The sequence below is a fragment of the Sprattus sprattus genome, assembly GCF_963457725.1.
Source record: "Sprattus sprattus genome assembly, chromosome: 17".
NCBI classification, from domain to species: Eukaryota; Metazoa; Chordata; class Actinopteri; order Clupeiformes; family Clupeidae; genus Sprattus; species Sprattus sprattus.
The window spans coordinates 17,180,410-17,205,621 of NC_137915.1; the positions used below are offsets into that span (position 1 = coordinate 17,180,410).

A 25,212-nucleotide genomic window follows, 5' to 3' on the forward strand; every position below is an offset into this window, starting at 1 on the left:
CGGCTTGTGGGAACCACAGATGTTTATCGGTCCTTCACGTAACCATATTCGGTCTGCATTAATTTGAAGGGGACACCAAAAGTTGTTGACTATACAAATCTGTTTTTACTGAAGAATCCAAAAACTGATTTTCCCCACAATTTCACAGGATACTTGATTAACAGATAAATGTGCTCATCATAGTGAACACACAGATGTAATAAATAGAACCTACATTAGTAAATATGCTCTCAAACTTTATTCAAGGTACACACAGAATTATTTATTAAAACATTTATTTACACCAGTTCATGAAAAGGATATTGAAGCTGATTATATTTGCATCAGAAAGAAAAATAGAATGAAATAAACCGCAGTGTGTCACTGCACATTAAGCACCTTCTCCATGGACTTCGATTATTCACCCACTTCTGTTCTGTTTTACGTTCTCATTTGCCCTTTTTAAACTTGCCAGGCGTCGCGCCCGTCTTCTGTTTCTTCTTGGCTGAACCCTTCAGCGGTGTCTCCTATCAACAAAAGGATGACAATAGGTCATGAAAAAAGGCCATCATTGCAGACGCCCAGAGCTGTCTGGTAGAGAACATTACTTCCCGTTTTGAGTCAGTATTTTTATGGTACAAGGTCAAAACTTGGAAGTGTCATCACTTGATCATGTTGTAATTTAGTCACTGCGGCCTCTCCCGCTTGTTACACAAACCTTGCGTTTTGAAGACAGCGAGCCCGTCACGGTGAAGAAGGTGTCCAGCCGTCCCTGGGTGCTCCCCTGGCGACTCTTTAGAATCTTCTTGCAGCCGTTGCGCATGCGATCCTCACTGGGGACACAGCAGGTCACATAACAGTCCTGAGGTCAGCCTTAACTCACTCATCTACGGCGGGGAGCTTTACAAGCTACACTTGTCAAAATGTTAATTACTGCATTAAGTCTGGAGTCAATGCCTCATACTGAGGAAAGAAATGTGCATTACTGATGGCCGCCTGAGTGCTTGACTGATGGCTACATGACAAAGCGCAGCAAAACATCTTAGCTATACACATGCCATGATGGAACGCATCTCCACTCCACATGGACTTGCAAATCAGCAAAAATCTGACTCATTTGTCTACTCTGCCAGTATATCGCCCAGAGTAACAGCATATTGCGTACAAAATGGAGGATTGAGGACTGTGTTTATTTGCCAACGAGCCTTACCTGAACTGTTTCTCGTCACACATGAACTTGATAAGTCCTTCCTCGTCTGGCTCATTCCACTTGAGCTCCACGGTGGAACAGTCCACCACCTCTGGTTCCAGAAAGAGCCCGCGGGCCTCCTTGTACAACCAATCTTCTGGTGGTGTGTATTTCTGCAGAGAGCACCAACCAAACAAACACCCTTTACACATTAGCACAGTGAACTCAATAGAGATTTCACCATTTCTAATGACAATACTTAAGCAAGGCATTCTTCAGTCTCCAAACTAGGCCTTACAAATTTGATCATGTGAGGGAATTTGAACAACTGATTGTCACCTATGCAATTGACAAACATCACCACAAGATGGCACCATTTTAGATTTGGCCGTTGCCAACATACTACATAGAGAAAGAAAAATCATGTTAAAACCTGTCCGTACGGATATGTAAGGGATGATGTATAATCTGCTGGTTATTCTTAAAAAATAAATCCCGACAGGAAGAACAGGACCCCGATGCAGAGTGGAGGTTGATATGTGCACCAGAATTACAAAACCCATTGTTCATGACAGCGGTCATCATCAAGAAATATCAGACCTCCAAACGTTGGGATGGCCCATTCAATTCAACGGAACTCTGTAGCAGTATGAGGGGCCATGTTATAAGCAGTAGTGTTTTGAGCATTTCCTCCAGCATAGGGATTGTTTTGATAACGAGCTGACCTTGCCGTTAACTGTGACTCCTAACTGTATCCTCCCTCCCTCTTCCTTATCACTTGATAAGCCTTTTCCCCTTCATAATGCTCTCTTGTGTACTGGCTACATCTTATGAGGCACCCAAGACATAATGTCCTAGAAGCTTCATGTGTCTTATATGACGGGAGGTAAAAGATACTTCCAACACAGATGTAAGATGGTGCCATGAAAAAGATTAAGAGTGGCAAAATATTTTGACTTTATCTGGGCTGTGACAGATTCACTTTGTTGTGTGCGAGTTTATTACTGATGACATTCCCCTTTAAATATTGACACACAGGAAATCTATATCTAGGCTGATAAACACAGATGTGAAATGGTCGTCTGTCGTCCGCTGTACCAGAGCAAAGTTGACTTTGTTACTCAAGAGAAAATAATTTCTACCCAACTGATCTTAACCAGCCAGTTCAACACCATTTAAAGACCCCTGTACCAGCACTGTTTGGTAGTTGGAACCTCCCTGTACGTATGCACGCACGCAGCCACCCCCCCCCCCCCCCCCTACACTGAGATGGTGGGCTCAAGAACAGTAACTCATTATTTTGACTTATTCTCGTGTGAATTAGGAAGGCATAAGCCTAACCTACCTTTAGGTCGATGTTCTCCAGAATCTCCTCAATACAGCCGTGCTGCTTGATGAGGTCAAAAGCCCTCTTGGGTCCAATCCCTTTGATGGTCCCACAGTAGTCACAGCCCAGTAAGATACACAGGTCTATGAACTGCAAGAACAGAGGGGTACAATAAACATAATGGAAGAGAACACAGAATAGGGTTCGATAGGGTGGTCATTGGGAACCCATTCTGACAGAGGACCAATGCGTATGATTACCTGCTGATGTGTAAGCCCAGTCTCTTCCAGAATGCGACTGAAATGATATTCTTGAATGGGTAGCTTCCTGTGGAATTTAAAACATCACTCAATAAAGAGACACAGATAAAGTGTCAGACCAGAGAAGTTTGATATGTTGTTGTTCTCCTTTTACATGCTGGCTGCATCCTAACTCTCTCTCTCTCTCTCTCTCTCTCTCTCTCTCTCTCTCTCTCTCTCTCTCTCTCTCTCTCTCTCTCTCTCTCTCTCTCTCTCTCTTCTCTTCTCTCTCTCTCATCTCTCTCTTCTCTCCTCTCTCTCTCTCTCCTTCTCTCTCTCCTCTCTCTCTCTCTCCTCTCTCTCCTCTTCTCTCTCCTCTCTCTCTCTCTCTCTCTCTCTCTCTCTCTCTCTCTCTCTCTCTCTCTCTCTCTCCTCTCTCTCTCTCTCCTCTCTCTTTAGATGCATGAAGTGGCATATCGGTAACATTGCTCTCTTTTCCACTCCTAAAAAACAGACAAATACTTTTTTTAGTTAATTTAACATATTAAACTAATACTGTGAACTTCCTTTATGACATATATTGGTCAATTATTTTTTTTGTTTAGCCATTTTAATTTTATGCATAGTTATGTCATGACAATGTTACAGATATGCCACAAGCTATATCTTCACCATTACTGGAGAGAATGTGAATGTTTTTACAGATTCTTGGGGCAATTTCTAGCTATATATTACCTGCATTTATTCTCCCTAAAGTTTTTGCTTAGTTTTTTTTTGGTCAATTGTTTTCACCGGAAAGACATCCTACGTTCCTATGAGAGTGCATACACATAAAGTTCGTAACTGGTTATAAGATTGGAGAGTTTTTTACAAGCTCTGCATTAGCAAAAATAGTGATTTTTTGGTATATTCCAGTTGCAGGGATCCTTTGCATCAGCCTCAGTTAATTTCAAATAGATTTCTCTAATTTTGACAGAATTATTTAAGTTTTATCTTTTGAAATCATGTTACCGATATGCCAACCGATATGCCATAATATCCCAACCTGTTTTTTGTTGTTAAAACACTTTGGAAATACTATAATCATTTTTTTTTTCATTGAAAAAGAGAAAGAACATCTAACCCTCCAGAAACATAAGATTTATTAACCAAAATATTACCATTTTATGTTTTAATTTGACTGTAATACCAAATTGTGGCATATCGGTAACATTTTTTTAAATTGTTGTATTTTTGTCATTATCACATGAAGGAACAAAATATGAAACTGTTTTGTAAGAACCTAATACCATGTTTCAGTTTATGTAACAATACTTGAGAAATGTGTTTAGTATTGGACAAATATATGATGTTTGTGTATTTTTGTGGCAATTCGGTAACGCAGCCTAGGGTTAGTTTTGGAGAAGCTATTTATGATGTGGCCAAATTATTCATCTTATTAGGTTATTTGGCTACGAATGAGGTAATGTGAAGAGTTTTGAAAACATTCAGACATTATAAGCATTTCCTATTTGCAATTTTAGTAATAGCGAATTTAAAAGAAAATATTACTAACTATTGGGTTGCAAAACATTCATAAATTTCTCTTTCTAGGACATTTTTTTAAATATGCGGTGTGTCTAAAATGGTCTTGGATTGCTTAAGCAGCATTAAAGAAACATCACATCTTAATGGGCACAATGTCTCACCCTGTATCTTTATACGCTGCCACTATTGTAGATGTGGTATTTTTCATGATCGGCTGATACAAAATGGCCCCCACCATAGTGTAGAATCATTTAAACCTCTATAAACTATACATTTAATGAAAGCTCATGAAGTGTACATGTCATTTAACATCTTATTTGGCACATCAGATGTGTCTATATGGATGTAGAAAACAACTATCCGCACTAAGTGCATACTAAATTTACGCCACTCGTCACGACTGAATGAGTCAGGATGACCCGCACCATAGTGGAGATCATTTAAACCTCTATAAACTACACATTTAATGAAAGCTCATGAAGTGTACATGTCATTTAACATCTTATTTGGCACATCAGATGTGTCTATATGGATGTAGAAAACAACTATCCGCACTAAGTGCATACTAAATTCACGCCACTCGTCACGACTGAATGAGTCAGGATGACCCGCACCATAGTGGAGATAATTTAAACCTCTATAAACTATACATTTAATGAAAGCTCATGAAGTGTACATGTCATTTAACATCTTATTTGGCACATCAGATGTGTCTATATGGATGTAGAAAACAACTATCCGTACTAAGTGCATACGAAATTTACGCCACTCGTCACGACTGAATGAGTCAGAATGACCCGCACCATAGTGGAGATCATTTAAACCTCTATAAACTATACATTTAATGAAAGCTCATGAAGTGTACATGTCATTTAACATCTTATTTGGCACATCAGATGTGTCTATATGGATGTAGAAAACAACTATCCGTACTAAGTGCATACGAAATTTACGCCACTCGTCACGACTGAATGAGTCAGGATGACCCGCACCATAGTGGAGAATCATTTAGACCTCTATAAACTATACATTTCATGAAAGCTCATGAAGTGTACATGTCATTTAACATCTTATTTGGCACATCAGATGTGTCTATATGGATGTAGAAAACAACTATCCGCACTAAGTGCATACTAAATTCACGCCACTCGTCACGACTGAATGAGTCAAGATGACCCGCACCATAGTGGAGATCATTTAAACCTCTATAAACTATACATTTAATGAAAGCTCATGAAGTGTACATGTCATTTAACATCTTATTTGGCACATCAGATGTGTCTATATGGATGTAGAAAACAACTATCCGTACTAAGTGCATACGAAATTTACGCCACTCGTCACGACTGAATGAGTCAGGATGACCCGCACCATAGTGGAGAATCATTTAGACCTCTATAAACTACACATTTAATGAAAGCTCATGAAGTGTACATGTCATTTAACATCTTATTTGGCACATCAGATGTGTCTATATGGATGTAGAAAACAACTATCCGCACTAAGTGCATACTAAATTTATGCCACTCGTCACGACTGAATGAGTCAGGATGACCCGCACCATAGTGGAGATCATTTAAACCTCTATAAATTATACATTTAATGAAAGCTCATGAAGTGTACATGTCATTTAACATCTTATTTGGCACATCAGAGGTTTCTATATGGATGTAGAAAACAACTATCCGTACTAAGTGCATACGAAATTTACGCCACTCGTCACGACTGAATGAGTCAGGATGACCCGCACCATAGTGGAGATCATTTAAACCTCTATAAACTATACATTTAATGAAAGCTCATGAAGTGTACATGTCATTTAACATCTTATTTGGCACATCAGATGTGTCTATATGGATGTAGAAAACAACTATCCGCACTAAGTGCATACTAAATTCACGCCACTCGTCACGACTGAATGAGTCAGGATGACCCGCACCATAGTGGAGAATCATTTAAACCTCTATAAATTATACATTTAATGAAAGCTCATGAAGTGTACATGTCATTTAACATCTTATTTGGCACATCAGATGTGTGTATATGGATGTAGAAAACAACTATCCGCACTAAGTGCATACTAAATTTACGCCACTCGTCACGACTGAATGAGTCAGGATGACCCACACCATAGTGGAGAATCATTTAAAACTCTATAAACTATACATTTAATGAAAGCTCATGAAGTGTACATGTCATTTAATATCTTATTTGGCACATCAGATGTGTCTATATGGATGTAGAAAACAACTATCCGCACTAAGTGCATACGAAATTCACGCCACTCGTCACGACTGAATGGGTCAGGATGACCCGCACCATAGTGGAGAATCATTTAAAACTCTATAAACTATACATTTAATGAAAGCTCATGAAGTGTACATGTCATTTAACACCTTAGACAGTCTCTCTGCTCTTCCCACCTTAGACAGTCTCTCTGCTCTGCCCACCCTAGACAGTCTCTCTGCTCTGCCCACCTTAGACAGTCTCTCTGCTCTGCCCACCCTAGACAGTCTCTCTGCTCTGCCCACCTTAGACAGACTCTCTGCCCACCTTAGACAGTCTCTCTGCTCTGCCCACCCTAGACAGTCTCTCTGCTCTGCCCACCCTAGACAGTCTCTCTGCTCTGCCCACCTTAGACAGTCTCTCTGCCCACCTTAGAGAGTCTCTCTGCTCTGCCCACCTTAGACAGTCTCTCTGCTCTGCCCACCCTAGACAGTCTCTCTGCTCTGCCCACCTTAGACAGTCTCTCTGCCCACCTTAGACAGTCTCTCTGCTCTTCCCACCTTAGACAGTCTCTGTGCTCTGCCCACCCTAGACAGTCTCTCTGCTCTGCCCACCTTAGACAGTCTCTCTGCTCTGCCCACCCTAGACAGTCTCTCTGCCCACCTTAGACAGTCTCTCTGCTCTGCCCACCTTAGACAGTCTCTCTGCTCTGCCCACCCTAGACAGTCTCTCTGCCCACCTTAGACAGTCTCTCTGCTCTGCCCACCCTAGACAGTCTCTCTTTTCTGCCCACCCTAGACAGTCTCTCTGCTCTGCCCACCTTAGACAGTCTCTCTGCTCTGCCCACCTTAGACAGTCTCTCTGCTCTGCCCACCCTAGACAGTCTCTCTGCCCACCTTAGACAGTCTCTCTGCTCTGCCCACCCTAGACAGTCTCTCTGCTCTGCCCACCCTAGACAGTCTCTCTGCTCTGCCCACCTTAGACAGTCTCTCTGCTCTGCCCACCCTAGACAGTCTCTCTGCCCACCTTAGACAGTCTCTCTGCTCTGCCCACCCTAGACAGTCTCTCTTTTCTGCCCACCCTAGACAGTCTCTCTGCTCTGCCCACCTTAGACAGTCTCTCTGCTCTGCCCACCCTAGACAGTCTCTCTGCTCTGTCCACCCTAGACAGTCTCTCTGCTCTGCCCACCTTAGACAGTCTCTCTGCCCACCTTAGACAGTCTCTCTGCTCTGCCCACCTTAGACAGTCTCTCTGCTCTGCCCACCCTAGACAGTCTCTCTGCTCTGCCCACCTTAGACAGTCTCTCTGCCCACCTTAGACAGTCTCTCTGCTCTTCCCACCTTAGACAGTCTCTGTGCTCTGCCCACCCTAGACAGTCTCTCTGCTCTGCCCACCTTAGACAGTCTCTCTGCTCTGCCCACCTTAGACAGTCTCTCTGCTCTGCCCACCCTAGACAGTCTCTCTGCTCTGCCCACCTTAGACAGTCTCTCTGCCCACCTAAGACAGTCTCTCTGCTCTGCCCACCCTAGACAGTCTCTCTGCTCTGCCCACCCTAGACAGTCTCTCTGCTCTGCCCACCTTAGACAGTCCTCTCTCTCTGCCCACCTTAGACAGTCTCTCTGCTCTGCCCACCTTAGACAGTCTCTCTGCTCTGCCCACCCTAGACAGTCTCTCTGCTCTTCCCACCTTAGACAGTCTCTCTGCCCACCTTAGAGAGTCTCTCTGCTCTGCCCACCTTAGACAGTCTCTCTGCTCTGCCCACCCTAGACAGTCTCTCTGCTCTGCCCACCTTAGACAGTCTCTCTGCCCACCTTAGACAGTCTCTCTGCTCTTCCCACCTTAGACAGTCTCTGTGCTCTGCCCACCCTAGACAGTCTCTCTGCTCTGCCCACCTTAGACAGTCTCTCTGCTCTGCCCACCCTAGACAGTCTCTCTGCCCACCTTAGACAGTCTCTCTGCTCTGCCCACCTTAGACAGTCTCTCTGCTCTGCCCACCCTAGACAGTCTCTCTGCTCTGCCCACCTTAGACAGTCTCTCTGCTCTGCCCACCCTAGACAGTCTCTCTGCTCTGTCCACCCTAGACAGTCTCTCTGCTCTGTCCACCCTAGACAGTCTCTCTGCTCTGCCCACCTTAGACAGTCTCTCTGCCCACCCTAGACAGTCTCTCTGCTCTGCCCACCTTAGAGAGTCTCTCTGCTCTGCCCACCTTAGACAGTCTCTCTGCTCTGCCCACCCTAGACAGTCTCTCTGCTCTGCCCACCCTAGACAGTCTCTCTGCTCTGCCCACCTTAGACAGTCTCTCTGCTCTGCCCACCCTAGACAGTCTCTCTGCTCTGCCCACCTTAGACAGTCTCTCTGCCCACCTTAGACAGTCTCTCTGCTCTTCCCACCTTAGACAGTCTCTGTGCTCTGCCCACCCTAGACAGTCTCTCTGCTCTGCCCACCTTAGACAGTCTCTCTGCTCTGCCCACCCTAGACAGTCTCTCTGCCCACCCTAGACAGTCTCTCTGCTCTGCCCACCTTAGAGAGTCTCTCTGCTCTGCCCACCTTAGACAGTCTCTCTGCTCTGCCCACCCTAGACAGTCTCTCTGCTCTGCCCACCTTAGACAGTCTCTCTGCCCACCTTAGACAGTCTCTCTGCTCTGCCCACCTTAGAGAGTCTCTCTGCTCTGCCCACCTTAGACAGTCTCTCTGCTCTGCCCACCCTAGACAGTCTCTCTGCTCTGCCCACCCTAGACAGTCTCTCTGCTCTGCCCACCTTAGACAGTCTCTCTGCTCTGCCCACCCTAGACAGTCTCTCTGCCCACCCTAGACAGTCTCTCTGCTCTGCCCACCTTAGAGAGTCTCTCTGCTCTGCCCACCTTAGACAGTCTCTCTGCTCTGCCCACCTTAGACAGTCTCTCTGCTCTGCCCACCCTAGACAGTCTCTCTGCTCTGCCCACCTTAGACAGTCTCTCTGCCCACCCTAGACAGTCTCTCTGCTCTGCCCACCTTAGAGAGTCTCTCTGCTCTGCCCACCTTAGACAGTCTCTCTGCTCTGCCCACCCTAGACAGTCTCTCTGCTCTGCCCACCTTAGACAGTCTCTCTGCCCACCTTAGACAGTCTCTCTGCTCTTCCCACCTTAGACAGTCTCTGTGCTCTGCCCACCCTAGACAGTCTCTCTGCTCTGCCCACCTTAGACAGTCTCTCTGCTCTGCCCACCCTAGACAGTCTCTCTGCCCACCTTAGACAGTCTCTCTGCTCTGCCCACCTTAGACAGTCTCTCTGCTCTGCCCACCCTAGACAGTCTCTCTGCTCTGCCCACCTTAGACAGTCTCTCTGCTCTGCCCACCCTAGACAGTCTCTCTGCTCTGTCCACCCTAGACAGTCTCTCTGCTCTGCCTACCTTAGACAGTCTCTCTGCCCACCCTAGACAGTCTCTCTGCTCTGCCCACCTTAGACAGTCTCTCTGCTCTGCCCACCCTAGACAGTCTCTCTGCTCTGCCCACCTTAGACAGTCTCTCTGCCCACCTTAGACAGTCTCTCTGCTCTGCCCACCTTAGACAGTCTCTCTGCTCTGCCCACCCTAGACAGTCTCTCTGCTCTGCCCACCTTAGACAGTCTCTCTGCCCACCTTAGACAGTCTCTCTGCTCTTCCCACCTTAGACAGTCTCTGTGCTCTGCCCACCCTAGACAGTCTCTCTGCTCTGCCCACCTTAGACAGTCTCTCTGCTCTGCCCACCTTAGACAGTCTCTCTGCTCTGCCCACCCTAGACAGTCTCTCTGCTCTGCCCACCTTAGACAGTCTCTCTGCCCACCTTAGACAGTCTCTCTGCTCTGCCCACCTTAGACAGTCTCTCTGCTCTGCCCACCCTAGACAGTCTCTCTGCTCTGCCCACCTTAGACAGTCTCTCTGCCCACCCTAGACAGTCTCTCTGCTCTGCCCACCCTAGACAGTCTCTCTGCTCTGCCCACCTTAGAAAGTCTCTCTGCTCTGCCCACCTTAGACAGTCTCTCTGCTCTGCCCACCCTAGACAGTCTCTCTGCTCTGCCCACCTTAGACAGTCTCTCTCTCTGCCCACCTTAGACAGTCTCTCTGCTCTGCCCACCTTAGACAGTCTCTCTGCTCTGCCCACCCTAGACAGTCTCTCTGCTCTTCCCACCTTAGACAGTCTCTCTGCCCACCTTAGAGAGTCTCTCTGCTCTGCCCACCTTAGACAGTCTCTCTGCTCTGCCCACCCTAGACAGTCTCTCTGCTCTGCCCACCTTAGACAGTCTCTCTGCCCACCTTAGACAGTCTCTCTGCTCTTCCCACCTTAGACAGTCTCTGTGCTCTGCCCACCCTACACAGTCTCTCTGCTCTGCCCACCTTAGACAGTCTCTCTGCTCTGCCCACCCTAGACAGTCTCTCTGCCCACCTTAGACAGTCTCTCTGCTCTGCCCACCTTAGACAGTCTCTCTGCTCTGCCCACCTCAGACAGTCTCTCTGCTCTGCCCACCCTAGACAGTCTCTCTGCTCTGCCCACCTTAGACAGTCTCTCTGCCCACCTTAGACAGTCTCTCTCTGCCCACCTTAGACAGTCTCTCTGCTCTGCCCACCTTAGACAGTCTCTCTGCTCTGCCCACCCTAGACAGTCTCTCTGCTCTGCCCACCTTAGACAGTCTCTCTGCTCTGCCCACCCTAGACAGTCTCTCTGCTCTGCCCACCCTAGACAGTCTCTCTGCTCTGCCCACCTTAGACAGTCTCTCTGCCCACCTTAGACAGTTTCTCTGCTCTGCCCACCTTAGACAGTCTCTCTGTTCTGCCCACCCTAGACAGTCTCTCTGCTCTGCCCACCTTAGAAAGTCTCTCTGCTCTGCCCACCCTAGATAGTCTCTCTGCTCTGCCCACCTTAGACAGTCTCTCTGCCCACCTTAGACAGTCTCTCTGCTCTGCCCACCTTAGACAGTCTCTCTGCTCTGCCCACCTTAGACAGTCTCTCTGCCCACCTTAGACAGTGTCTCTGCTCTGCCCACCTTAGACAGTCTCTCTGCTCTGCCCACCCTAGACAGTCTCTCTGCTCTGCCCACCTTAGACAGTCTCTCTGCTCTGCCCACCTTAGACAGTCTCTCTGCTCTGCCCACCCTAGACAGTCTCTCTGCTCTGCCCACCTTAGACAGTCTCTCTGCCCACCTTAAACAGTCTCTCTGCTCTGCCCACCCTAGACAGTCTCTCTGCTCTGCCCACCCTAGACAGTCTCTCTGCTCTGCCCACCTTAGACAGTCTCTCTGCTCTGCCCACCTTAGACAGTCTCTCTGCTCTGCCCACCTTAGACAGTCTCTCTGCCCACCTTAGACAGTCTCTCTGCTCTGCCCACCCTAGACAGTCTCTCTGCTCTGCCCACCCTAGACAGTCTCTCTGCTCTTCCCACCTCAGACAGTCTCTCTGCTCTGCCCACCCTAGACAGTCTCTCTGCTCTGCCCACCCTAGACAGTCTCTCTGCTCTGCCCACCCTAGACAGTCTCTCTGCTCTGCCCACCCTAGACAGTCTCTCTGCTCTGCCCACCCTAGACAGTCTCTCTGCTCTGCCCACCCTAGACAGTCTCTCTGCTCTGCCCACCCTAGACAGTCTCTCTGCTCTGCCCACCTTAGACAGTCTCTCTGCTCTGCCCACCTTAGACAGTCTCTCTGCCCACCTTAGACAGTCTCTCTGCTCTGCCCACCTTAGACAGTCTCTCTGCTCTGCCCACCTTAGACAGTCTCTCTGCTCTGCCCACCCTAGACAGTCTCTCTGCTCTGCCCACCTTAGACAGTCTCTCTGCTCTGCCCACCTTAGACAGTCTCTCTGCCCACCTTAGACAGTCTCTCTGCTCTGCCCACCTTAGACAGTCTCTCTGCTCTGCCCACCCTAGACAGTCTCTTTGCTCTGCCCACCTTAGACAGTCTCTCTGCCCACCTTAGACAGTCTCTCTGCCCACCTTAGACAGTCTCTCTGCCCACCTTTGACAGTCTCTCTGCCCACCTCAGACAGTCTCTCTGCTCTGCCCACCTTAGACAGTCTCTCTGCTCTGCCCACCTTAGACAGTCTCTCCGCTCTGCCCACCTTAGACAGTCTCTCTGCCCCACCATAGACACATCTGATGTGCCAAATAAGATGTTAAATGACATGTACACTTCATGAGCTTTCATTAAATGTATAGTTTATAGAGTTTTAAATGATTCTCCACTATGGTGCGGGTCATCCTGACTCATTCAGTCGTGACGAGTGGCGTAAATTTCGTATGCACTTAGTGCGGATAGTTGTTTGTACATCCATATAGACACATCTGATGTGCCAAATAAGATGTTAAATGACATGTACACTTCATGAGCTTTCATTAAATGTATAGTTTATAGAGTTTTAAATGATTCTCCACTATGGTGCGGGTCATCCTGACTCATTCAGTCGTGACGAGTGGCGTGAATTTAGTATGCACTTAGTGCGGATAGTTGTTTTCTACATCCATATAGACACATCTGATGTGCCAAATAAGATGTTAAATGACATGTACACTTCATGAGCTTTCATTAAATGTATAGTTTATAGAGTTTTAAATGATTCTCCACTATGGTGCGGGTCATTCTGACTCATTCAGTCGTGACGAGTGGCGTGAATTTCGTATGCACTTAGTGCGGATAGTTGTTTGTACATCCATAGAGACACATCTGATGTGCCAAATAAGATGTTAAATGACATGTACACTTCATGAGCTTTCATTAAATGTATAGTTTATAGAGTTTTAAATGATTCTCCACTATGGTGCGGGTCATCCTGACTCATTCAGTCGTGACGAGTGGCGTAAATTTCGTATGCACTTAGTGCGGATAGTTGTTTTCTACATCCATATAGACACATCTGATGTGCCAAATAAGATGTTAAATGACATGTACACTTCATGAGCTTTCATTAAATGTATAGTTTATAGAGTTTTAAATGATTCTCCACTATGGTGCGGGTCATCCTGACTCATTCAGTCGTGACGAGTGGCGTGAATTTAGTATGCACTTAGTGCGGATAGTTGTTTTCTACATCCATATAGACACATCTGATGTGCCAAATAAGATGTTAAATGACATGTACACTTCATGAGCTTTCATTAAATGTATAGTTTATAGAGTTTTAAATGATTCTCCACTATGGTGCGGGTCATCCTGACTCATTCAGTCGTGACGAGTGGCGTGAATTTAGTATGCACTTAGTGCGGATAGTTGTTTTCTACATCCATATAGACACATCTGATGTGCCAAATAAGATGTTAAATGACATGTACACTTCATGAGCTTTCATTAAATGTATAGTTTATAGAGTTTTAAATGATTCTCCACTATGGTGCGGGTCATCCTGACTCATTTAGTCGTGACGATTGAGGTGAATTGGTAGAGATTTAGCAGTGTACATGAAATTAAATATCATAAATACATAAATAAAATAAACATTTACACATACACTATAATACATTATCATAAAAAATAATGAGGGAGCTTATTACGACCTTTTTCTCTATGAATATCCTAATGAATGAAATTCATTTGGGATTTATGTCCTCAGTTGACTATTTTTCCAAAAAAAAAAAAAAAAAAACCTCAAGATTAGCAACACGTTGTTTACTGATTCATATCATGAATGATTTCATGCCTTAAGTTTGTTTTTTAAAATGTTACCATTATGCCACTTTAAAATCAATGTACCCAATTGCCACACCATGTTACCCAAATGCCACTCTCATGTTACCCAAATGCCACGTCATGTTACCGAAATGCCATTCATTTCCATTTATGTTACCCAAAATGCACAAAATGCGTTACCGATATGCCAATACATCTACCTCTCTCTCTCTCTCTCTCTCTCTCTCTCTCTCTCTCTCTCTCTCTCTCTCTCTCTCTCTCTCTCTCTCTCTCTCTCTCTCTCTCTCTCTCTCTCTCTCTCTCTCTCTCTCTCTCTCTCTCTCTCTCTCTCTCTCTCTCTCTCTCTCTCTCTCTCTCTCTCTCTCTCTCTCTCTCTCTCTCTCTCTCTCTCTCTCTCTCTCTCTCTCTCTCTCTCTCTCTCTCTCTCTCTCTCGTGTTTTTTTTTCGCTTCTGTAAATTATGTGTGAGTGAGTGAGAGACATCAGGTGTGGCAATAGTGTAACAGTGTTATAGTACAAATAAAGTTTGATTGATTGATTGATTGATTATGACTCTGGTTGGCTGTGTTTGTAGTGCATGGTAAGTGACTATACTTTGCTTCGCTGGCTGTGAGATGTCTCAGCAGAACGTTGGTACCAAACGTCAATCCGTCCATATCCTCTGTTGCAGTGGCAAACACCTTTCCTGCCTTCACCAGGGCAGCACAGCTGGCCTCTGCCTCACAGGGAGCCTAGACGAGAGGACACAGGGATGGTTTTCTTCCCGTCTATGCTGTTCATTTGGTATTTAACATGTAGGTTATCTAGAGCTCCCCCATTTCAGCAGTAAAAGCAATGCTTCATACTTGACTCACGACAAAAACCTACAAATTATAGAGGCTTAACCTGAGTGACCGATTGAGTGGCATAAACAGGGCCCATATTTTTTTTTTTACTGTCAAAGCCCTTTTTTTCCAGAATTACATATTTTAAGTTTATCTTGGCCATTATCTTTTAGGTTCTTCTGAAAGTTCACAGGTTAACATGAAAGGTTGAGTTTATTCCCAAAACTCACATCAACATAAGGCACTCCCATTAGGGTGAGCAGCTTCTTGCATTCTTCGTTGTGCTGTTTTGTGACCTTCACAAGACGCTTGCTGAACTTGTCAATATTCTCCTGCTCACCTGAGACATAGCATACATACAAATGGTTATTAGAGATTTATCAAGATGGGTTGATGTTTCAGGGAAGGGAAAGTTTCATGAGTCCCGCCCCTCTCAGACATACCTGCTTCCTGAGCCTGGGCTAGTTGTTTCTCAGCCTCTGCCCTCCTCTCTCCTCTCTTCTCCAGCTGTCACCAACAAAAACCAGAAGATGATTAGTTAACATTTCATCTGCAGAATACTTACCATTGCCTTAACGAAAGTAACAAGTCAGTGTCTACCTTTCCATGTTCTCTGTGTTTGTGACATAGATTTTGAGCTGATCTAAATTCCATCCAATGTAATTTAGATTGACAGCTCATTAACTATACCACTGACTAGCCAGTAAATAATTTGCTGCCAATGGCAGACACATTTTGAAGTGTGCAACTCACATCAAAAATTGTTTCAGTATTATGTAAAAGTTGTTATTCGCTAAATGTGGTGAGCCAAGTAGTTGCAACACACCTCTCCAGATTTCAGCTGTGGGGGTTTTCCATCAAACACATAGACAGGTTTAATTCCATTCTCCAGCATGCGGATGGTCCGATAGAACATGCCCATGAGATGGCTGAGGGTCAAAAAAAAAAACAATGACTCAGAAAAATGGTTGGCAGCTGGATGACTCATTTGACAGAACTAACAAGAGTTGATATGACTAGGCAGTCAAAGGGCTTGACGGACGGTGCACTTTATAATAACCAGGTTTGTAAATAAAACGCTGAAGCGTGCACCATGTTACGCATTTGTACAGCACTAATAGTACATCAAAAGTGTGACAAAATAAGATGCTTTCAAGAATATATATGAAGGATCAGCGTAATACCTTGTGGTTTCCCCATCATCGTTCTGCAACACATTACCGTCTTGTCTGACCGCGATGAGAAACTGGTACATGCACATAGATGCATCAATAGCGATCTTTCGCCCTGATGGATAACATGAGAAAACCGTAATGTCTCCGGTGAATCGCGAGAAATAAGATTTGTAAAGAGCTAAATTAAGGCCGAAATCAACAGGATAGCCACAGTAGCAAGACTAATATAGCAAGTTGCAGTCTGAGAACATGTCGAGGGTATAAAGACAGCCTCTGCTCGAACGCTTTGGTGTCTATGCTCAACAACTACACATAATAACGTGCACCGAGTTAGACAATCTAGCTAGTTACTGAATTTACCAAAGAAGCTTTTCATCTCATGTTCTTTGATGGCTGCAGCAGCATGGTCTGCAATCAGCTTCGAAAGCCCGTGAATTCCCATGGTTTTTGCGGGGTTCTGAGTCTAAACAACATAAAGGCAATAATTCAGTGCAAGAACGATATCAAGTGACTTACACAATGCTACAAGAAACTGTCCATGCTGTAATAAAATCATCACTACAGCTTGCACGCACATGTTCTCTTTATGCGTGACAATGCAATACAAAGAGTTAGAGAAGGGTTATACTGTCTAACTGGCAAATGTCAGTCAAACTTCATTGTAATAAGTGTCTGTCGACAATTGTTAAAAAGCTCTGTCGTAATTATCAATGTATCCAGTGTTCGTTTTAGCAAGAAATTATCTGAAGAAATACTCACCGTCGCGCGCTAGAAAAACAACTCTCTCACTTTCACCGGCGCGAAGAAAATGCGTCTGTTTTCGCGCGAAATTCTAAAAGTAGACATTACTGTGCGATGGAGAGAACTGACCCATCATAGGTTGCATTGAATCGATTACTCGACAATGATAACTTCGTCTGGCGTAGGGGAAGGAAATGGAAACGAACATCTCTGTTCGTGTAATGCGATTGGTCTGGGCTGAGGGGTACCCAGAGGGAAGGACGACAGCTACAGTAAAAACGTCCACAATCGGCGAATAGTGGGATAATGATTTTAAATTGAATAATGTAACTATTTACTCTTGACTCTAACAACAAAGCCAGTACTTTTGACATTAAAATTATTAAAGCAGGTGGAGGTGTTTAGCGCTTTTGCCCCGCCCACTCCGGAAAAGTCGACATTATTTTGATTTTTAAGGTGACGTGGAGTAGGCAGTTTTACTTGACTCTCCACCACGGCATCATGTATTTTTGAACAGCACAATCAATTTAGGGGTCGAATGTAGCCCATATACCAGTACTACTTTCAATTTATGTTAGGATATGTTATGGAATATTTTTATTTGATTTGGGCAGTCTTTCAGAAACACGGATAAGAGAAGAGGACTGTCCCCAGGCCTGGAATCCGAAAAATCCTGCGAGAAGCATCGACAGGTTTGTTGCGTTTACGTTATTGTAGCCTACTGGAGGAAGCTGCGGTACAGTAGGTGCCAACACGGAAATGAAAATGAAAGCCGGCAGATCTGACATGTTTTTTTTTACGGCAACAGAATCAAAGTTACCAACTTCTAATGTTCTCTTTCTTCGTCACTTGGTTTCAATTTGGTTTGACAACAACAATGTCACATTTTGTGCAACAGACCAATTAGCTTACCAGCACAACTTGCTAGCAGTTCAAGTAACTACCGGAATTGCATGTTAAAACCATTCAAATGTAGTTGCTCCCGATATTGTTTATCAAGCGACGCGAAATATGTGACATTGTGCTCGTAAATCATCAGAGAGGAGGGCCACCTTGCAAAATTAGGTAGCTAGCGTAGTTAGCGTAGTCGCTAGGTACACAGGCAGGTAACATTGTAACGTGGAGCAACTTGGTTTGAATCACTCACATTTTACTGCTTTTAAGTAATGTATGCGTATGTTTTGACGCAGCGAAGTCAGCGTTTCTCATTTACCAGGGGTCGACATGACGCCAAGATTGGGTTTATCCGGCCACCAGTACTCCACTGGAGTGAGGAGGTACTGCGTCTTGGCTCTTTGCCTTATGTTCCAACTGGGATGGACGGCGAGCTACAAGCAAGGAGATTCTGTCACCCTCTATGTCAATAAGGTCGGGCCTTACCACAATCCCCAGGAAACGTATCACTACTACACTTTACCGGTCTGTCGGCCTGACCAGGTGAGTCACAAGAGATCTATTAGATAACAAATGGCATGTGGCCAACAAAAACGGCAAGGTTCCTGCCAGTATGCCATCTGCTTATGTTGAGGTGATGCTTTATTGTTTATGACTCTTGTCCTTCTCAGGTGCGCCATAAAGCCTTAAGCCTTGGAGAGGTGTTAGACGGAGACAGGATGGCCGAGTCACTATACAACATCCACTTTAGGGAGAACGCAGACAGACAAACACTGTGCCAAAAAACCCTCACAGAAAAAGAGGTAAACCTACGGCAGCACTGGTTGTTGATGTTAACCCACTTTCGCCATCACTGGTGGTTAAGAACAGGACACTGAAACAGTAAGCTGTTTTGTGCTTCTGTGACCCCAGATAAAATAACCATTTGTGTTTTGGTTACTGTTAGTTCCTACAGTTGAAGTGTCACTGGTGATTAATTACAGCACACTGTAATACGGAGCTGTTCTCTGGTCACAGGTGGAGCAGCTGAGAGAGGCTGTGGAGGAGCTGTTTTATTTTGAGTTTGTCCTCGATGACATTCCCATCTGGGGTTTTGTGGGCTACATGGAGGAGAGCGGCTTTCTTCCTCACAGCCATAAGGTCTGTCTCATTTCTTGCCCTATTTTCTTCTCTCTCTCCCTCTCTCTCTCTCTGTCTTTCTTTTCCAATGACTTAAAGTGTACTGAACACCTTTGTTATGGCATCCCTGGTCTGCAAAATCTATTACATCTCTTATAGCTCTCCACATTTTCTCTTACAGGTGGGTCTGTGGACTCATCTAGACTTCAACATCGAGTACAACGGTGACTCTGTGATCTTCGCCAATGTGTCAGTGAAAGACGTCAAGCCCGTCCCCCTGGACGAGGGGGCCGGGTTGAGCCAGGGGAGCATGGGCGGAGCAGCAGGGGGCCTGACGGTGACCCACACGTACAGTGTGCGCTGGTTCGAGAGCCCGCTACCGCACTCGCGGCGGGCAGAGCGCCTGCGGGACTACTCCTTCTTCCCCAAGACGCTGGAGATCCACTGGCTGTCCATCATCAACTCGCTGGTGCTGGTGGTACTGCTGCTGGGCTTTGTCATCATCATCCTCATGCGGGTGCTGAAGAACGACTTTGCCAGGTGAGGATGGAGGAGGAGGAAGAAGGCAAAGGATGTGAGGTGGCAGGTCTTAAATCCAAAAGGGCAGTCACAATGCACAAGGTTACATAGATAGTATGCTTACAGAAAGGGTGTTTCAGACAGACAGTCAAGGACAGACATACACACGTGTCTCATAATCAGTAGAGGGAAAGAGTTTTGACGTTTTGCAGCACAGTGTTTTCTGACGTAGTAGGCTTGCTTTTGTTGCTTGTGTGCACCTGTCCTTGGGAGTGCAAGCAGACTAAGGATTGTAAGAAGTAATCACAACATGCAGAAGGCAATACAAACACAAATATACAGTATTGAAGTACTTGTTCTGCAAGTGTCTGCAAGTGACTAAATATTTGCAGGTTGTCAATTCACTTGGAGGAATGCAGGGCCAGGATGAGATGAGATGGGAGGGTACGCTAGAAGTTGGGAGGGGAAGGTTGAGGTATCTGAAAAGATACCAGAACAGAACAGAAGGGAGAAGTACAGAGAAAATAAGAATAGGGTAGTAGGAGAGGGCTTTGTTTGTGTGTGTTTGTGTGTGTGTGTGTGTGTGTGTGTGTGTGTGTGTGTGTGTGTGTGTGTGTGTGTGTGTGTGTGTGAGAGTGAGAGTGTCTGCGTGTGCGGCAGAACTAAAGTGATTGTGTTTACATTTGAAACCCTGGAGATGCTCTGTTTGTGCCAACCTTGCAAGAGGCTGCCAGACTAGGGTTCACTGGTCCCGTTCCGCATGGGCTGGTTGTCTTAAACTGAAATTCTGAAGAGGCGTGGATTTTTGTTATAGGCGTGATAACGGCATCTTCTCTGACAAGGAACAAGCTTTATGCCTACATTTACTTTAGATATGTTCAAATTTAACAAATATACTGTCCGTTTAAAATAATAAATTAAAAAAAGAGATTTTGTATTTTGTTTTAATAAGCTCATAAACCTCTTTAAAGAGGTTACATTTGTCCGACTTAAATTCAATTTAGTCAACAAAATGTATTTTATCGACATAGCCATAGCGGAAAGACATTGCATTGCTTTGCCCATGTGTTCAAACCTATCAACATACGTATAAGCATAGCATAGCATAAGCATAGCATAGCATAAGCATAAGCATACACCCTGTTAAACAAGGTAACAGAGAGTTTGAAGGGGTGTGGAATGGGCATTTCAAAACATACCTGACAAGCTACAGTTATGGATTGGCTGCTGCTTTTCATAAAAAGTAACACATTAATGACTTGATGCTGCGGTATGTTTTCATAAATATGACTGCATATCACTAAGCACAGACGCATCCCTTAAGAGATTGAAGCACTTTTCCAAACTGCTCTGTTTCCTTGTGCTGCCAGGTATAACGTAGAGGAAGATGGTGGTTGTGATGACCTGGACCAAGGGGACAATGGCTGGAAGATTATCCACACTGATGTCTTTCGTTTCCCTCCTTACAAAAGTCTGCTGTGTGCCGTGCTGGGTGTCGGTGCGCAGTTTCTAACTCTAGCAACAGGTAACTGTAACAATTCACTGTAAACATTAAACAAAAAAAAACATACTTCTTGATTCTACCAACTAAAGCATATCTGCCACTCTTGCACTCTTGTGGTTCAGTGGTTGATGTTTCAGTTCATTCGAATAGTTGAAACTGATTGTAGCAGTCAGGTTTTGGTCACTGCTTGGTGAGTTTTGTAGGTTAAGTCAAACATGGATGTGCTATCTCTTCAGTTTAACAGTCTATTCTCCTAACCCTTTTGAAACCACTCCTTTCTTAGGAATAATCATCATGGCGTTGCTGGGCATGTTTAATGTCCATCGCCATGGCGCCATCAACTCTGCTGCCATCGTGCTGTATGCCCTGACGAGCTGCGTGTCGGGCTACTGTTCCTGTAGCTTCTACACGCAGATCCACGGCCAGCGCTGGGTCTGGAACATCATCCTCACCTCCAGCCTCTTCTCAGGTACAACACCAGCACAATGACTGCGTGCTTCAACCAAGGGTGCAGTCAAGATAAAATGACCTTGCCTAAGAAGAGTGCTGGTCATATTAATGAAGCCTATGGAGGCTTAGATTACCTCAGTGTTTTAATCCCATAAGCAGAGTCAATAGAGAGTGATCTGTGGGGACTGTACAACTTGACGTCCCTTTGCTAAGTTGTTGGCAATACTGTTACCCTACTGTTAAAAGCAGACTACATCAATGTTATTTAAAAGTAAATTATAGGGGGGGGAGTGGGATTGTTGTAATTCCTTTAAAACCCACATCCCTCACTAACACTTGTCCTTTGTCTTTCCCTTTCTCTGTTTCCCTTCTCCTTGTCTCTCTCTCCTCCTCCTCCTCTCTCTCTCTCTCTCAGCTCCTCTCTTCCTCACGTGGAGCGTGGTGAACTCTGTCCACTGGTGGAGCGGCTCCACCCAGGCGCTGCCTGCCTCCACCGTGCTGCTGTTGCTCGGCGCCTGGATGCTCGTGGGCTTCCCGCTCACCGTCATCGGTGGCATCGTGGGCAAGAATCGGGCGGGCAGCTTCCAGGCGCCTTGCCGCACCCGCAACATCCCCCGACAGATCCCCCAGCAGCCGTGGTACAAACACACCGCCGTGCACATGGCCATCGGAGGCTTCCTTCCTTTCAGGTGAGTCACCGGAATAGGAGAGGCTCTTTGCCAGATGCATTTATCCAAAGCTGGGGTCTTGTATTTTGTACTGCCAAGATATTTTGAAGACGCTCTTTAGTGTTAAATAAATTGACTAGTTTCCATGGTTAAGAGTTCTTTGAGGTGCATGGTACATATAATTGTGCAGGATGTGTGTTCCTGTGTGTTCTTGTTTGTCTAGCTAAACCAGATGGGTGTGTTGATGAAAGGTTCATTGTGAGACTTAGCATTTGAATGGGTGTCCTTTGCATTCCTGCATAACAGTTGTAGAATGGAGCACATGTAATTTTCAATCTGGTTATTCTGCATTCTGCAGTCGAGTAACCCCATGTTTTAAGAGCTTGTGTGTGCACAGTGAAAATAGACAGTATTCTTTAGGTAATATAGGAGATCAAAGCCGTAACACATCATATCATTTTCAAAATGATTCCAAATTATTGGGCTGGTAATCGTCATTGGCATACCTTGTATGCCCCGTTAAACCATGCAGCTTAATAAGTATTTTTAATTCCGGTTTAGTGTTGCTAGGACAACAGCCAGTTCTCGAATCATAACATTATTCCAGAGCTAGCCAGTTCTCGAATCATAACATTATTCCAGAGCTTACCATATCAAGTTGTCAGATGAATATGTAGACCATTGTTTTTTGACCAGAAGGTCAGCCTGGTTGGGTTGGTGTGACCGCCATGTTAGTCTGTGGAGCACAGGAGGCATTATTACAGGCTGAAGGCCACTGAAACTGAGAACATTCGCTTAAAGAAACAGGAGCTCTACAGAGAGTTTCAGACAGAGGGTGAATAGAGATTCCTGAGTGGATTAATGATCTGCATAGACTTCAAGTCCCTGTCATACCAGCAAGCTCATTGTGCTCTCTCTCACTCTCTCTCTCTCTCTCTCTCTCTCTCTATCTCATAAAGCAATGAATAAGGTTTGAACAGGCTTTTAAAACACGGTGTTGTCATTGGGATGTGGGTCTAATAGTTCAGTAGTTCAGTATTCAATAGTTCAGCTTTGAGTTGTTCTGGTTGTAGTTAGTAACACTGATCAATGACATGCTAAAAAGGTTTTTAAAATTCAAAGTCTCTCCCTGCCTCTTTCTCTTAGTGCCATCTCAGTGGAGCTGTATTACATCTTCGCCACGGTGTGGGGCCGCGAGCACTACACGCTGTACGGCATCCTGCTTTGCGTCTTCGCCATCCTGCTCTCGGTGGGTGCCTGCATCTCGGTGGCGCTCACCTACTTCCTGCTATCGGGCGAGGACTACCGCTGGTGGTGGCGCAGTGTGCTCAGCACGGGCTCCACGGGCATCTTCATCTTCGTCTACTCCGTCTTCTACTACCGCAACCGCTCCAGCATGAGTGGCGCCGTGCAGAGTGTGGAGTTCTTCGGCTACTCGCTGCTCACCGCGCTGGTCTTCTCCCTCATGCTGGGCACCGTCTCCTTCTTGGCCTCGCTTGCCTTCATACGCTACATCTACCGGAGCCTTAAGATGGACTGAGGTTTTAGTGTTCGCGCCAACGGGCAGCTTCAGGGCATGGCTAACAGCTCACACACACACATATACACACACACAGACACCTACTCAGCCACCTACTCAGCCAACACACACATCCTAAATATTTATATGAAGTCCCACCTTTCCAAAGGGCCCCATGGTAAGCAGGTTGGATGGGGAGGACTTGTGTGTGGACGCTAACAAGAGTATTCTGTGTAAGCTGGCTTTGCCAACTCCAGCTGATTGTTGAGTTATGCCTACCTGAGATGTTTTTTTTTGTTGTTTTTTTTATTTCTCCTTTTTAAGACTTTAGTAGGTTTTTATGTTAAATTGAGCTGTCACAGCAGGCATCCATGTGTTGCTCTCTCAAAGGACTTTTCATTGAAAGAAGAAGGGACACCAGACAGAACTGACTCACTTGTAGAGCCCAATAAAGTCTCAAGTTGTTTGTAGTTAAGTAACTTTAGAAAATGAAGAAAAACCGAAAAAACCACAGGTGTCTTTGATGGCTGCCATGGAGCTAGAAGTACTCCGTGGAACCAGGGAGAAATTTGAAGCTGAGGCCTTCACGCATACAAAGGTTGACAGGGAAACCGCGTTACAGGACCAATCTGAGTTTAAAAGGGATGAAAGCTGGTTGCTGTCTGGAGTGAAAGTTGTGGTGGTTTTGTCAGGGGAGTACAGCCTCTGCAAAAGTGTGAATGAAAGTGCAATATCCGTGTGTGGATTGATGAGATTGTGTTTGAAGTGGACATGTTGAGCACGCACACAGATCACATGTGTTTTTCTTAAATGGTCAAGGGAGCAATACCATGTACTATAGTCACCATCAACTGTGATTTCAGTTAAGTTGTAAATATACAATGTTTTCAATAATAAAAAAATCCCACATCTTTTTATTTTAAGAATCACCAGAGCATTCCATTACCTTTTGCCATCTAGCTCTTTTGATCAGATTCCGCAACTACTTTTTGTAGAAAAATAAGTTTAAAAAAAGCAGTACGTAGGTGGTTGAGCAAACTTGGGTCAGTTGTAGGGATGATTGACCCAGATTTATTGCACATTAACTAGAGCCAATTTATTGCAATGGCTTGATTCAAGGCACACAGTCTTAAAACCCAAAGCGAATAATAGAAGGTAATCTCCCAGATGAACATATTTACATTGTTTCTTGAGTGGTTGTTGGTCAAGATGTTATGATAACAAGCTTCATTGCACCTTTAACCACAAAACAAATATAAGTAAATGCAAGGACATTTATTTGAAGACCACATTGGAACCTTCAGGTCACACAAGTGGTCAAGGTCACAAACAGTTGTCTTTAAACAGCTCATGGTTCAGGTAACAGTGAAGTCACTACAAATCTCAGATTTGGCAACATTGGTGTCGTACAAGACACACAGGATTCACAATTCATACATCCTGAAACAAGTAAACAGTGCAGCACCCCATCCCATTTCTGTACAGTAGATTTTGAGTAGTGCCTTGCATTAAGTAGCATTGAAATACATCTCATCAAAACCATTGGCAAACAGCATGAACCAATGGGTATGATATTAAATACTCTGAGAGGTACAAAAGGTAGAAAAATAGAACTCAAACGTAAAAAACTAAAAAAAAACACATTGTTCATAATGTTCAGCTATGACTAATCAGCCCATCATATGGGG

At 45.0% G+C, this 25,212-nt stretch overlaps 2 protein-coding genes across 3 annotated transcripts; one reads left to right on the forward strand and one right to left on the reverse strand.

Annotated features, from left to right (window-relative positions):
- Positions 1–287: 287 nt before the first annotated feature.
- Positions 288–18,086, reverse strand: fen1 (flap structure-specific endonuclease 1). Of its 2 annotated transcripts, none has more exons than XM_080854949.1 (12): positions 17,999–18,086; positions 16,471–16,573; positions 16,120–16,222; positions 15,762–15,864; positions 15,379–15,442; positions 15,166–15,275; positions 14,706–14,842; positions 2,756–2,822; positions 2,514–2,645; positions 1,190–1,341; positions 698–812; positions 288–506 (listed from the first exon to the last, which is right to left on the reverse strand). In XM_080854949.1, exons 2-12 carry the CDS (start codon positions 16,550–16,552, stop codon positions 429–431), a joined length of 1,143 nt encoding a protein of 380 aa, XP_080711075.1. In that variant the 5' UTR covers positions 16,553–16,573; positions 17,999–18,086; the 3' UTR covers positions 288–428. The 2 variants fall into 2 exon arrangements, with proteins under 2 accessions (XP_080711075.1, XP_080711074.1); XM_080854948.1 differs by lacking the exon at positions 17,999–18,086 and adding an exon at positions 16,870–17,006.
- Positions 18,076–24,399, forward strand: tm9sf1 (transmembrane 9 superfamily member 1; the record flags this gene model as incomplete). Its single annotated transcript, XM_080854947.1, has 8 exons — positions 18,076–18,288; positions 18,417–18,548; positions 18,763–18,885; positions 19,046–19,404; positions 20,754–20,908; positions 21,171–21,356; positions 21,753–22,026; positions 23,152–24,399. 8 exons carry the CDS (start codon positions 18,076–18,078, stop codon positions 23,543–23,545), a joined length of 1,836 nt encoding a protein of 611 aa, XP_080711073.1. The 3' UTR covers positions 23,546–24,399.
- Between the last annotated feature and the right edge of the window lie 813 nt (positions 24,400–25,212).